At 44.5% G+C, this 15,967-nt stretch overlaps 1 protein-coding gene across 2 annotated transcripts in view; it reads right to left on the bottom strand.

Annotated features, from left to right (window-relative positions):
- Positions 1–879: 879 nt before the first annotated feature.
- Positions 880–15,967, bottom strand: part of LOC139563439 (neurexin-3a-like) — a 650,445-nt gene continuing 635,357 nt past the window's right edge. Inside the window, exon 24 of one of the 2 annotated variants that reach the window (XM_071382111.1) lies at positions 880–5,447. In XM_071382111.1, coding sequence (XP_071238212.1) covers positions 4,513–5,447 — 935 coding nt within the window. In that variant the 3' untranslated portion in view covers positions 880–4,512. The remainder of the gene's footprint in view (positions 5,448–15,967) is intronic. The other variant, XM_071382110.1, reaches the window with a different exon arrangement.

Raw genomic sequence — 15,967 nt, 5'->3', positions numbered from 1 at the left:
GCAAGCCTGTCATCAAGACAAAGCGTGGCTACTATAACGAATCTAAAATATAAAACATATTTAGATTTGTTCAAGACTTTTTGGTTACTACATGATTCCATATGTGTTATTTAATAGATGTGATGTCTTCACTATTATTCTACAATGTAGAAAATTGTACAAATACAGAAAAACCCTTGAATGAGTAGGTGTGTCCAAACTTTAGACTGCTACTGTATATCCAGTTCGACTGCTTCACGACACAGACATGGCAAAGCAATCACTGAATTTGTCTGGAGCATAACTTTCATAGGTCTACGATAAAAAAAAAGTGACCTACACACTTCCTTGAACTTAAAATAAGTAAAGACGTCATTTTGTGTGGAAGTCTAACATTTGTTTGACGTCAGAGGCAGACACTTTGCACATGCTCAGAACGACAAAATCAATCTTTTCACACAGTCCTTCTTCCCTTGTCTATAGGAGGGACGCACCATGTTTACATGGCCCCAATGTTGAGTTAGACGTTCACAAATGTAACAGACTTTGACTATCACTAATGTCATGATATGTTTGGTAAAGTAATAAAGAAGGTGAAATATTTTGAGTAAATATTCCTAAAAGAGATTATAACTATTTATGGACATATTATAAAGTATGAAAAGGCTTTAAAAATGTTTTTGTATCATCATACTTGTATATGTGTTATTATACTTTTGTGTTTGTGTATCATATGGGTTTCTCTCAGACATAAATACCTATTCCAGGTGAAAGGTTATAGCTTTCCAGGTGGGGGAAACACTTCTACATTCATCAAATATTTCCGCTAGACTGACGACTAAACAGTGGAAAACGTCTGTCAGCTCAACTCGTTATTCAAAGAAGTGACTTGAACACACGTTTGGGAAGAACATTTTATTGCAAAGCAATTCATGGAAAAAAAGAGCATGAAAAAATATAAAAACTAATAGAAAACAATATTGAAATACCCCAAAATAATAATAATCTAATAAAACTAAAGATGACAAAAATACCAAAGTGTCAGTGATTACAAACAGTCTGGCCATAGTCACAAATTAAATCAAATAAAATATATAAAAATATAAGGATCCTGAAAATATATATACATATACAGTATATATACAGTGGCTTGCGAAAGTATTCACACCCCTTGCAATTTTTCCTATTTTGTTGCCTTTAACCTGAAATGTATCATTCAATTTACAGCACATACCTACCCCTTTAAGATGAAAAATATATTTTTTGGTGAAACGAACAAGAAATAAGACAAGCAATTACAGCTGCACGTCTCTTGGGATATGTCTCTATCAGCTTGGCACATCTAGCCACTGGGATTTTTGCCCATTCTTCAGGGAAAACTGCTCCAGCTCTTTCAACTTGGATGGGTTCTGCTGGTGTACAGCAATCTTTAAGTCATACCACAGATTCTCAATTGGATTGAGGTCTGGGCATTGACTAGGCCATTCCAATACATTTAAATGTTTCCCCTTAAACCACTTGAATGTTGCTTTAGCAGTATGCTTAGGGTCATTGTCCTCCTGGAAGGTGAACCTCCGTCCCAGACTCAAATCTCTGGAAGACAAACAGGATTCCCTCAAGAATTTCCCTGTATTTAGCGCCATCCATCATTTCCTCAATTCTGACCAGTTTCCCAGTCCCTGCCGATGAAAAATATCCACACAGCATGATGCTGCCACTACCGTGCTTCACTGTGGGCATGGTGTTCTAGGGGTAATGCTAGGTGTTGGGTTTGCGCCAGATATAGCGTTTTCCTTGATTGCCAAAAAGCTAAATTTGAGTTTCATCTGACCAGAGTACCTTCTTCCATATGTTTGGGGAGTCTCCCACATGCCTTTTGGCGAACACCAAACGTATTTGCAATTTTTTTTCTTTAAGCAATGGCTTTTTTTGGCCACTCTTCCATAAAGCCCAATTCTGTGGAGTGTACGGCTTAAAGTGGTTCTATGAACAGATACTCCAATCTCTGCTGTGGAGCTTTGCAGCTCTTTCAGGATTATCTTTGGTCTCTTTGTTGCCTCTCTGATTAATGCCCTCCTTGCCTGTTCCGTGAGTTTTGGTGGGTGGCCCTCTCTTGGCAGGTTTGTTGTGGTGACATATTCTTTCCATGTTTAAATAATGGATTTATTGGTGCTCCGTGGGATGTTCAAAGTTCCTGATATTTATTTATAACCCAACCCTGATCTGTACTTCTCCACAACTTGGTCCCTGACCTACTTGGAGAGCTCCTTGGTCTTCATGGTGTCGCTTGCTTGGTGGTGACCCTTACTTAATGGTGTTGCAGACTCTGGGGCCTTTCAGAACAGGTGTATATATACTGAGATCATGTGACACTTAGATTGGAAACAGGTGGTCTTTATTTAACTAATTATGTGACTTCTGAAGGTAATTGGTTGCACCAGATCTTATTTAGGTGCTTCATAGCAAAGGGGTTGAAGACATATGCACGCACCACTTTTCCGTATTTATTTTGTTTGACATATTTTGAAACAAGTGATTTTTTTTCATTTCACTTCACCAATTTGGACTATTTTGTGTATGTCCATTACATGAAATCCAAATAAAAATCATTTTAAATTACAGGTTGTAATGCAACAAAATAGGAAAAACACCAAGGGGGATGAATACTTTTGCAAGGCACTGTATAACAAAAATATGTAAAACAAATATGAAAAGCAAATGATTCGTCATGAATGTTAGTGTCCAGACCTGGAGGTAAGAATCACACTGTGTTTAAGGAGATTGTCTGAACTGCGCATCCAACAGCTATAGTCTCCCATTAATATAGCTTCTCTTTAATCTTTTCAAAATATAACTAACACTAAAATAACCAGAGAAGAAGAAGAAAGCATTTGTACAATTAAGATCGGCCATCTTGTATTTGATTGACACTTAGAAACATCTGCGATTAGAGCTTTATCCTGACATAGTGTTCTCCTTTCTTTACTAAATGTGTATTCTCAAAGTCTTTTTTCACGTCAGTTAACAGTTATAGATGTTTCTTCATGAAATACACTGATAAACCATATGATCAGTCTGTACAGTATAATTACAAAAAAATTACAACTTAGATGGTTATGTACAATAGCTAGTACCTACAAAGTACAACGGCTATAATGTAATAAAATATGTAAACAAATGTGTTTGTTTGACACAGTTTTGACTGTGACAGATAGAATTCACACTTTTCACGTTAGCTTTATTTCTGTATAGACATCATTAACAGTGTTATAGTACTGCATTCTGTCCTCGATGGGACAGCTCCATAGAAAATAGAACGAGAGGTGATTAACAAACACACAGAGGCCTGCAAAAGACACAACCAGCACGACTGCAAACCAACAGACCATTTTATCTTTAGGGATACTCATATTTTCATTGTTGACGTTTTTAGGGAATAAAATCAAAAAAGTTGTGGGGTCTTGATGATGACGAAGTATAAAGTTTGGCCTTTAGAGAGAAAAGGACTGTTCAAGCAAAGTTTATATATTGTGCTGTACTGTACAATATACTGTACTGGTATGTACTGTACTGTACAGTATACGGGTATGTACTGTACAATATACTCTACTAGTATGTACTGTACTGTACAATATACTGTACTGGTATGTACTGTACTGTACAATATACTGTACTGGTATGTACTGTCATGGTATATTGTACTCTAGTGGTATATTTTACTGTACTGTACAATTTTGGTAGAATGGATTACATGCATTACAATCAGTTGCTTTTAACCGAGACAAGAACAAGCAACCACTTCTCGCCAGGATCACACGTCAGTGTCACTCTGTCCGTCTGTCACACAACGAGAGTAATCATGTTGAGATCAGAGGACAGACAACAGAGCTCTGAGATCTGAAGAGATCCTAAGAGATCTTTCCTCAGCCATTTAAGCTCACTTGGTGTCATTTGATACATAGAGTAGTAGATGTTTTTTTTTATTTGTTGCGTAGACACCACACTTTTATAACGTCGAAACCATCCATACAATAAAAAAATGTACGATATCTTTTAACAGCAGTAGTCCATTTTTTTTCTCCATTGACTTTACAATGATCCTTTTCATCCTGACCCGCTCTTGATAAAGCACTACATGTTGCTTACATGCTGAAGACGGTCAAGATTAACGAACATCTTTCATTTTGTACAGGTTTACAAAAACAAACCCCCAAAAAATATTTTACGCCAAGGATCACATAGTTCTAAAAGTCCCTTAGGATGATGATGCAGTCGCTGTGAAGTAGTTGTACACGACCAGACAGAAGAGGAAGGTCTCAAAAGATGCTATTAGCCTTCTCTGTATGCTTACAATAGTAAGTCTTCTTGGATATTACAACACATGTCAAAGTTCACTCTACACAGTATCAAGTAACGGTTCTAGTTTTTACCATATTTTGTCATCGCAGCTCCTTAGAAGGTAACTGTTAATTACAGTTCTATATTTCTCTATACCTGTCTTTCTCTTCCTTTTCATCTCTCAACGTCCGTCACTCAAACGTAATACTCCTTGTCCTTGTTTTTCTGTTTTCCTTTGACGCCTTTCGAGCTTTGCTGTTTGTCCTTCAGGACGGCTCCGTTGCTCTGCGTTGCCGAGTTGGTGATGTAATTCCTGCTCTCGTCCACCTGGTAGGAGCCCTCGTCCCTGTTCCTGTACTTATACATGGCGTACAGGAGGATGACGATGCACAGGGCGGCGGCCGCCACTATCCCGACGACCATCCCGATGGTGCTGCTAGACTGGCGGGACACTTCCGGGGGTCCCGGGACTCGGTTGACGCCGGGCTGGGTGGGCAGGGCTGTGGGTACAGTATGGAACATGGGGGAGGTTATTACAGGAGCCCTCTGCTTGGTGCTGTCTACCTCATAGGGTAGGGTGGGCAACGGGAGCAACACTACGTCTGGATGGGGTTTTAGCTCGCGGTTATTCATTTTGCCGGCTGGCAGCTTGGCGGGTGACGCGTGGTGCAGGGCTGCGGTGGAGGTGTAGCGGCTCTGGTCGGGTGCTAGTGGCAGCACGGCGGTAGTGGTAGTCCTACCGCGGTCTGAGGATGGTTTGTTAGGTCTAAAGTCCTTGGTTTCCCACTTGGGCTGGTGAGCTTTGTAGCCACCTTCAAAAGCCGACGTGGACAAGGTCTTATCTGTTACCAAGGAGAAGGTGGCGTAAAGCTCTTCATCATCAGTAGGAGGCAGGTTAGAGTCGAAATCATACCCAGATATCACCAAGCCATCATCATCATCATCATCACAATCATCACAATCATCGCTGCCTCGGTCCGACAAGCAAGGTACCCCGGCCTCAGTGGCCGTGGACAGGGACTCTTTGGTGGTTTCAATTATGGTGAGGGGTGGGCAGAGAGTTGGGAGGGGGATGGACGGGGGTAGCACTAATTGGTCCTCTAAGAGTACAGGGATGACTAATTCACCTCCTAGACGTAGAGACAGACAAAATACATGTTAGACAGAAGTAAGGACATCTTGGCAACCACACACATTTATCTAGCTATCACATTCACCCAAAACGGAAAAGAGGTAAAATAAAAGTACAACATGATACTGTACAAAACAAAACAAAAAAATCATGTACACAAATTGTACCTACATAACACAGCTTTAAATAAGAATAAACATGCCAGAAAACAAAACAAAAGGCAAAGGAAAAAAAAGGTTGAAAAGGCTACAGGAGGTGTGAGGGTGAGCCAGACATTAAGGTTCAATCAACAACAAAAAGGACTTAAGAAAAGATATAACCAATAGAGGCCAGCATAATGTGGATTTTAGTAGTATTTACCTTTGAAAAAAAATAGTTATCACGTAGCTGATGTGTAATTACTGTATCCTTATTTGAAAACGGAAAACAAGCAGCACGGTGGCTTAAACCTGGATGCATTTATAATTCTACAATAAGATATGTGTGACTGACAGAAGTCCTAACTGGCTAGATTACCATACAGTGTCAGTAACCCCCATGGACGGATCTGGAAAGGTCTGGCTCCCCAGTCGACCCCAGCCTCTAGCCTTTTGAATGGCTCTATATAGCTTCCATAATGACAGGATTTCATAGGGCAGATCAATGACAGCTGAATGTTCACTCTCTGATCTCCTTTCTGTGCATGTGTCATGTACCCTTGGGTGATTTATGTCCGGTGTTTGTATCATTCTGGAGGTGGAGTCTATCATTCTGGAGGTGGTGTCTGTATCATTCTGGAGGTGGTGTCTATCACTCTGGAGGTGGTGTCTGTATCATTCTGGAGGTGGTGTCTATCACTCTGGAGGTGGTGTCTGTATCATTCTGGAGGTGGTGTCTATCACTCTGGAGGTGGTGTCTGTATCATTCTGGAGGTGGTGTCTATCACTCTGGAGGTGGTGTCTGTATCATTCTGGAGGTGGTGTCTATCACTCTGGAGGTGGTGTCTGTATCATTTTGGAGGTGGTGTCTATCATTCTGGAGGTGGTGTCTATCATTCTGGAGGAGGTGTCTGTATCATTCTGGAGGTGGTGTCTATCATTCTGGAGGTGGTGTCTGTATCATTCTGGAGGTGGTGTCTATCACTCTGGAGGTGGTGCCTGTATCATTCTCTGAAGTGGTGTCTATCATTCTGGAGGTGGTGTCTATCATTCTGGAGGTGGTGTCTATCATTTTGGCGGTGGTGTCTATCATTCTGGAGGTGGTGTCTATCATTCTGGAGGGGGTGTCTATCATTCTGGAGGGGGTGTCTATCATTCTGGAGGCTGTGTCCGTTTCATTCTGGAGGGGGTGTCTGTATCATTCTGGAGGTGGTGTCTGTATCATTCTGGAGGGGGTGTCTGTATCATTCTGGAGGTGGTGTCTATCATTCTGGAGGGGGTGTCCGTATCATTCTGGAGGGGGTGTCTATCATTCTGGAGGCGGTGTCCGTATCATTCTGGAGGGGGTGTCTATCATTCTGGAGGGGGTGTCTATCATTCTGGAGGGGGTGTCTGTTTCATTCTGGAGGGGGTGTCTGTATCATTCTGGAGGGGGTGTCTGTATCATTTTGGAGGGGGTGTCTGTATCATTCTGGAGGGGGTGTCTGTATCATTCTGGAGGGGGTGTCTGTATCATTCAGGATGGGGTATCTATCATTCTGGAGGCGGTGTCCGTATCATTCTGGAGGGGGTGTCTATCATTCTGGAGGCGGTGTCCGTATCATTCTGGAGGGGGTGTCTATCATTCTGGAGGGGGTGTCTGTTTCATTCTGGAGGGGGTGTCTGTATCATTCTGGAGGGGGTGTCTGTATCATTCTGGAGGGGGTGTCTATCATTCTGGAGGGGGTGTCTGTATCATTCTGGAGGGGGTGTCTGTATCATTCTGGAGGGGTGTCTGTTTCATTCTGGAGGGGGTGTCTGTATCATTCTGGAGGGGGTGTCTGTATCATTCTGGAGGGGGTGTCTGTATCATTCTGGAGGGGGTGTCTGTATCATTCTGGAGGGGGTGTCTGTATCATTCTGGAGGGGGTGTCTGTTTCATTCTGGAGGGGGTGTCTGTATCATTCTGGAGGGGGTGTCTGTATCATTCTGGAGGGGGTGTCTATCATTCTGGAGGGGGTGTCTGTATCATTCTGGAGGGGGTGTCTGTATCATTCTGGAGGGGGTGTCTGTATCATTCTGGAGGGGTGTCTGTTTCATTCTGGAGGGGGTGTCTGTATCATTCTGGAGGGGGTGTCTGTATCATTCTGGAGGGGGTGTCTGTATCATTCTGGAGGGGGTGTCTGTATCATTCTGGAGGGGGTGTCTGTATCATTCTGGAGGGGTTGTCTGTATCATTCTGGAGGGGGTGTCTGTATCATTCTGGAGGGGGTGTCTGTATCATTCTGGAGGGGGTGTCTGTATCATTCTGGAGGGGGTGTCTGTATCATTCTGGAGGGGGTGTCTATCATTCTGGAGGGGGTGTCTATCATACTGGAGGGGGTGTCTGTATCATTCTGGAGGGGGTGTCTGTATCATTCTGGAGGGGGTGTATATCATTCTGGAGGGGGTGTCTATCATACCTGTGTGATTATTTGGGTGTATTTGCGATGTAACCATCTGATCAACTCACAATATGATGTAGTGTAGCATGAATCACTGGGGGCTTTCATAATCAAGTTACACTTGCACAAAGTGCTCGTTATTCAATTAAATTCATTTTTTTCACCCCAGCAAAGGGGGTCTTTAGTGAAAATGATACCAAAATAATTTGACTTGCACTTTAAATTAAATAAGGTTTCAAAAGCACTTTATCGTTTCTGAAAAGTCAACAAATGCCCTGTGAGTATCTATATTGAATAATTAACAAACAACAGGTTCTTTCATATGCCCACTAATTAATTGTAAGTAATCAGTGAATGTAAACAAATAACTATCCGGCGGATCTCCTTGCACTTCAGAGAGCATTATTTTAACTATAAACCAAGCCACGCAATACAACATTCTGCCAGCAACATTGTTCCCAGCTTCAAACGAAGTATTTCATTAATAACCTAAGAAAACAACGCAAGAGCAATGAAGAGCTTTTTGTAGTGATTAGAGCTGTACTGGGAACCAACAGGTTGAAATTAGACTTGCAAATCCACACATGTTGTCGGCACTTGGTTAATTTTAGAGGATAATGACGATAAAGAATGTGCATTAAATGTGTGTGTGTGTGTGTGTGTGTGTGTGTGGAGGCCAACATACTGTATGAAGTAACAAATCCCCATTGTTTTCTAAAGGATAACAATAATTTTTGGAGGAAAATACAGTGGTATCCAATCACATGCTGAGTTTGGTTTAGCGTTAAAAGGCGAGTGTAGGTATGGTCTGTTTCTCAAAAGGGAAGTTATGAACATTCAGGTTGTCATTGCAGCTGCCAAATCCCACTGCCATCAAGGTATGTGTATACAGTACACTACCAAGGCTATCTTATCTCTAAGCATTACAAACTAATGCAAATTTCAAATTATAAAAAAATTAAATTTAAATCAAGGCAAACAAACATTAATAGTTTATCACTCACAAATTACGGCAAACACTACTATGTTAGACAAACTAGGAGAACAGTTGGATCTAATACATTAAGATTAGCTGCATGTTGTACAAAGCAAACGTAAACAAAAAACAAGTCTGTTTTAAACATCATAACAGCCCACTAAAACATTATTCAAGGAAGAAACCACATAGTCTTTGTCAACTTACATCAACAATCACCGCATGATTTTGGCATGAAAAAAAAGTTTACAAAAGAAAGTTGTGTGAGAATGTTCTTGGCTCAGTATAGTTTTGTATAGATCAAGAACAATTTAGCAATTGGACGTCTTGTTTATTTTTTCTTTAGTCATGAAATGCAGGGAGGGAACAGCACTTACATCCACACCACATAACATGAAAAATAAACGGCAACATAATTAGAATTTTTTTCTTCTATAAGTAATCCAGTTTTTCAAAAGAAAACTGTACATCTATACGTTTTCGCATTGACTTCTCAATAAATATGTACTTTCTATTAATTAGAAGTTTTTGCTTAGTTTGTATTTGTTCTTTAGGGGGAGTGGCCTATGAACATACTACAGAGGAGATGAGGATGATGAGGGTGACAGTATAAGTCAGTTGCCATGTCCATGTACAGGCAGTACGAGGAAGTCGGGCGGCGTTAGAGCTTTTGGCTGTAAGGAAGGGATGGGGACATACAACCAGTGAGCTTATGCATACGTGCCCATCTACAGAGAAAAACAGAACTCTACTGACACTGACAGTCTGACAAACCCTGAACTGCAACTTCTTAGCCATGCAGTTTTTTTTTTTTTTACAATCAATCAATCATTAAATTTTTTTTTAAAGTGTAATTGTTTTTTCAAAATAGCTCTCAAAAATCTGAAAAACCAAGGAATACCTTTATATGGATCTGGAACCACTTCACCACTTCACCAAATGTTGTGTCAACTTTAATGGACTGGTTTTGACAAAATGGTGGATCACTTGATGTTTTTGTTTTTAGATTATTAGCAGTGGTCTAAAGCACACAGTCCATTCGCTGAAGTAGTTCCAAATCTCCCAAATTAAGATTAACTTTTAAATTATTCTATAATAATTTCAAAAAATGTGATTCCAAATACTCACATCTGATTCAAAGTGGTCAAAACTAATGTTTACCATAACAAAGTAGTAAAGAAAACTAAGTAATTCACCCCCAAAAATCATATTCATAATAAAAATGTAATTTATCAATTTGAACATCGATCCAAAAATATGTAAAAAAATATGATAAACTATCAAAATATAAATGTCCATATAAAATGAGAGAACAACGCCACTTCAATTTGTACACACTACAACCAGAGGCTATAAAACAGACAGTCGGGAGGAGCAGTCGGGTGACGACATTCCCTCGGTCATTGGTATTGGGTGACAAATAGATCTGTTTATGTTAGTCTTAAGACATGGACCCGGCGTGCAGTCTGGGTGTAGGTCAGAGAGAAGGACATACTGGCTGAGAATGGGTTAATTAAGCAATAAGGCCCGAGGAGGTGTGGTATATGGCCAGTATACCACGGCTAAGGGCTGTTCTCAGGTACAACACATCGTAGGCCCTTAGCCGTGGTATATTGTCCATATATCACAAACCCCCGAGGTGCCTTACTGCTATTATAAACTGGTTACCAATGTAATTAGAGCAGTAAAAAAAAAAAGTATTTTGTCAAACCCGTGGTATACGGTCTGATATACCACGGCTGCAAGCCAATCAGCATTCAGGGCTCAAACCACCCAGTTTATAATATTTTTGGGGTTGTACTGCAAGATGTTGATGCATGCTTGTAGAAAGTCAAAAGAACATACGGCATGCCGGTGTCAGGTAAAATAAGACATCAACGGTTGAATAAGGTTAAGGAAGTACAGGGGTGCAGTTCAACCAAGGGCTGAAGCAGTATAAGAATGAAATTGACCCATAATTATGTATTCTACAGTAACAGAAGGAAAAATTATTCATTACTAGGTAGCCTAGTGGTTAGAGCGTAGGGCCAGTAACTGAAAGGTTGCTGGATTGAATCCATGAGCTGACAAGGTAAAAAAGAAATATGTCATTCTGCCCCTGAACAGGGCAGTTAACCCACAGTTCCCGGTTAGGTCGTCATTGAAAATAAGAATTTCTTCTTAACTGACTTGCCTAGTTAAATAAAAAAATAAAAAACATTCAAGATAAAACTTGAAAGAGTTTTGATTCCCACAGCCCTTTAGTTTCACAGCTAGACAGCAACAGACAGAGGAATTCCACAAGAGGATATTAAACTATTTGTTGTATTTTTTCTGAAGTTAAACGCAGACACAATGTATCTGATAAACACTTTAAACTGAGGATCTCACTAACAAGATCATTTTTTTGGTATTATCTGTAATTTCACCAGGAGCTTAACTTCATTTTGAAGGCGTTCTGACACATTTCATCATGTCAATGTCATTCAGCTACAGAGGTGTGGACAGCTACAGAAGTGTGGACAGCTACAGAGGTGTAGACAGCTACAGAGGTGTGGACAGCTACAGAGGTGTAGACAGCTACAGAGGTGTGGACAGCTACAGAGGTGTGGACAGCTACAGAGGTGTGGACAGCTACAGAGGTGTGGACAGCTACAGAGGTGTGGACAGCTACAGAGGTGTGGAGAGCTACAGAGGTGTGGACAGCTACAGAGGTGTGGACAGCTACAGAGGTGTAGACAGCTACAGAGGTGTGGACAGCTACAGAGGTGTGGACAGCTACAGAGGTGTGGACAGCTACAGAGGTGTAGACAGCTACAGAGGTGTGGACAGCTACAGAGGTGTAGACAGCTACAGAGGTGTAGACAGCTACAGAGGTGTGGACAGCTACAGAGGTGTGGACAGCTACAGAGGTGTGGACAGCTACAGAGGTGTAGACAGCTACAGAGGTGTAGACAGCTACAGAGGTGTGGACAGCTACAGAGGTGTGGACAGCTACAGAGGTGTGGACAGCTACAGAGGTGTAGACAGCTACAGAGGTGTGGACAGCTACAGAGGTGTGGACAGCTACAGAGGTGTGGACAGCTACAGAGGTGTAGACAGCTACAGAGGTGTAGACAGCTACAGAGGTGTGGACAGCTACAGAGGTGTGGACAGCTACAGAGGTGTAGACAGCTACAGAGGTGTGGACAGCTACAGAGGTGTGGACAGCTACAGAGGTGTGGACAGCTACAGAGGTGTGGACAGCTACAGAGGTGTAGACAGCTACAGAGGTGTGGACAGCTACAGAGGTGTAGACAGCTACAGAGGTGTAGACAGCTACAGAGGTGTGGACAGCTACAGAGGTGTGGACAGCTACAGAGGTGTAGACAGCTACAGAGGTGTGGACAGCTACAGAGGTGTGGACAGCTACAGAGGTGTGGACAGCTACAGAGGTGTGGACAGCTACAGAGGTGTAGACAGCTACAGAGGTGTGGACAGCTACAGAGGTGTGGACAGCTACAGAGGTGTGGACAGCTACAGAGGTGTGGACAGCTACAGAGGTGTGGACAGCTACAGAGGTGTGGACAGCTACAGAGGTGTAGACAGCTACAGAGGTGTGGACAGCTACAGAGGTGTAGACAGCTACAGAGGTGTGGACAGCTACAGAGGTGTGGACAGCTACAGAGGTGTGGACAGCTACAGAGGTGTGGACAGCTACAGAGGTGTGGACAGCTACAGAGGTGTAGACAGCTACAGAGGTGTGGACAGCTACAGAGGTGTGGACAGCTACAGAGGTGTAGACAGCTACAGAGGTGTAGACAGCTACAGAGGTGTGGACAGCTACAGAGGTGTAGACAGCTACAGAGGTGTGGACAGCTACAGAGGTGTGGACAGCTACAGAGGTGTGGACAGCTACAGAGGTGTGGACAGCTACAGAGGTGTGGACAGCTACAGAGGTGTAGACAGCTACAGAGGTGTAGACAGCTACAGAGGTGTAGACAGCTACAGAGGTGTGGACAGCTACAGAGGTGTGGACAGCTACAGAGGTGTGGACAGCTACAGAGGTGTGGACAGCTACAGAGGTGTAGACAGCTACAGAGGTGTAGACAGCTACAGAGGTGTAGACAGCTACAGAGGTGTGGACAGCTACAGAGGTGTGGACAGCTACAGAGGTGTGGACAGCTACAGAGGTGTGTACGGCGAGATATTATTCTTGTGGATGCAAATCATTGCATCATAAAATTGTGCAATGTCAAATGGAACATTAATATTGGCATGAGGGTAAACAATCCTTCCCTGAGTGAGATAGTAGCTAGCGAATGTCTGAGAAGCACTCGGAAGACAGATACAGGAGCTCTTATCTTGTAAAAACAGACAGCACTGCGGACAGTGGAGGAGGCAGAGGACACTGACAGACAGCACTGCGGACAGTGGAGGAGGCAGAGGATACTGACAGAGAGCACTGCGGACAGTGGAGGAGGCAGAGGATACTGACAGAGAGCACTGCGTACAGTAGAGGAGGCAGAGGATACTGACAGAGAGCACTGCGGACAGTAGAGGAGGCAGAGGATACTGACAGACAGCACTGCGGACAGTGGAGGAGGCAGAGGATACTGACAGAGAGCACTGCGGACAGTAGAGGAGGCAGAGGATACTGACAGAGAGCACTGCGGAGAGTGGAGGAGGCAGAGGATACTGACAGAGAGCACTGCGGACAGTAGAGGAGGCAGAGGATACTGACAGAGAGCACTGCGGACAGTGGAGGAGGCAGAGGATACTGACAGAGAGCACTGCGGATAGTAGAGGAGGCAGAGGATAATGACAGAGAGCACTGCGGACAGTAGAGGAGGCAGAGGATACTGACAGAGAGCACTGCGGACAGTAGAGGAGGCAGAGGATACTGACAGAGAGCACTGCGGACAGTGGAGGAGGCAGAGGACACTGACAGACAGCACTGCGGACAGTGGAGGAGGCAGAGGATACTGACAGACAGCACTGCGGACAGTGGAGGAGGCAGAGGATACTGACAGAGAGCACTGCGGACAGTAGAGGAGGCAGAGGATACTGACAGACAGCACTGCGGACAGTGGAGGAGGCAGAGGATACTTACAGACAGCACTGCGGACAGTGGAGGAGGCAGAGGATACTGACAGAGAGCACTGCGGACAGTGGAGGAGGCAGAGGATACTGACAGAGAGCACTGCGGACAGTAGAGGAGGCAGAAGATACTGACAGACAGCACTGCGGACAGTGGAGGAGGCAGAGGATACTGACAGACAGCACTGCGGACAGTGGAGGAGGCAGAGGATACTGACAGAGAGCACTGCGGACAGTGGAGGAGGCAGAGGATACTGACAGACAGCACTGCGGACAGTGGAGGAGGCAGAGGATACTGACAGAGAGCACTGCGGACAGTAGAGGAGGCAGAGGATACTGACAGAGAGCACTGCGGACAGTGGAGGAGGCAGAGGATACTGACAGAGAGCACTGCGGACAGTAGAGGAGGCAGAGGATACTGACAGAGAGCACTGCGGACAGTAGAGGAGGCAGAGGATACTGACAGAGAGCACTGCGGACAGTAGAGGAGGCAGAGGATACTGACAGAGAGCACTGCGGACAGTGGAGGAGGCAGAGGACACTGACAGACAGCACTGCGGACAGTGGAGGAGGCAGAGGATACTGACAGACAGCATTTCGGACAGTGGAGGAGGCAGAGGACACTGACAGAGAGCACTGCGGACAGTGGAGGAGGCAGAGGATACTGACAGAGAGCACTGCGGACAGTGGAGGAGGCAGAGGATACTGACAGACAGCACTGCGGACAGTAGAGGAGGCAGAGGATACTGACAGAGAGCACTGCAGACAGTAGAGGAGGCAGAGGATACTGACAGAGAGCACTGCGGACAGTGGAGGAGGCAGAGGATACTGACAGAGAGCACTGCGGACAGTGGAGGAGGCAGAGGATACTGACAGAGAGCAGTGTGGACAGTAGAGGAGGCAGAGGATACTGACAGAGAGCACTGCGGACAGTGGCGGAGGCAGAGGACACTGACAGAGAGCACTGCGGACAGTGGAGGAGGCAGAGGATACTGACAGAGAGCACTGCGGACAGTGGAGGAGGCAGAGGATACTGACAGAGAGCACTGCGGACAGTGGAGGAGGCAGAGGACACTGACAGAGAGCACTGCGGACAGTGGAGGAGGCAGAGGACACTGACAGAGAGCACTGCGGACAGTGGAGGAGGCAGAGGACACTGACAGAGAGCACTGCGGACAGTGGAGGAGGCAGAGGATACTGACAGAGAGCACTGTGGACAGTAGAGGAGGCAGAGGACACTGACAGAGAGCACTGCGGACAGTGGAGGAGGCAGAGGATACTGACAGAGAGCACTGTGGACAGTGGAGGAGGCAGAGGACACTGACAGAGAGCACTGCGGACAGTGGAGGAGGCAGAGGATACTGACAGAGAGCACTGTGGACAGTAGAGGAGGCAGAGGACACTGACAGAGAGCACTGCGGACAGTAGAGGAGGCAGAGGACACTGACAGAGAGCACTGCGGACAGTAGAGGAGGCAGAGGACACTGACAGAGAGCACTGTGGACAGTAGAGGAGGCAGAGGACACTGACAGAGAGCACTGTGGACAGTAGAGGAGGCAGAGGACACTGACAGAGAGCACTGTGGACAGTGGAGGAGGCAGAGGACACTGACAGAGAGCACTGTGGACAGTAGAGGAGGCAGAGGACACTGACAGAGAGCACTGTGGACAGTAGAGGAGGCAGAGGACACTGACAGAGAGCACTGCGGACAGTGGAGGAGGCAGAGGAAACACATTTTTATTGGCATAATAAAGACGTTATTTAAACGGTAAAAATGTATTACCTTTGATTGTGGCATGAACACAACCATTTATGATATTTTCATCTGATTGTCAAACAAATATCTTCAAAAAGTAGGCATGTTCGTCCACTCCAAAATAATCACAGCATCCAAACTGCATGTATACTCGCGCCATTTGATGAA

Source organism: Salvelinus alpinus, chromosome 34 (genome assembly GCF_045679555.1).
Source record: "Salvelinus alpinus chromosome 34, SLU_Salpinus.1, whole genome shotgun sequence".
NCBI lineage: Eukaryota > Metazoa > Chordata > Actinopteri > Salmoniformes > Salmonidae > Salvelinus > Salvelinus alpinus.
Note: the sequence above shows the minus strand (reverse complement) of the source record. Positions and strands in the feature narration are given on the sequence as shown.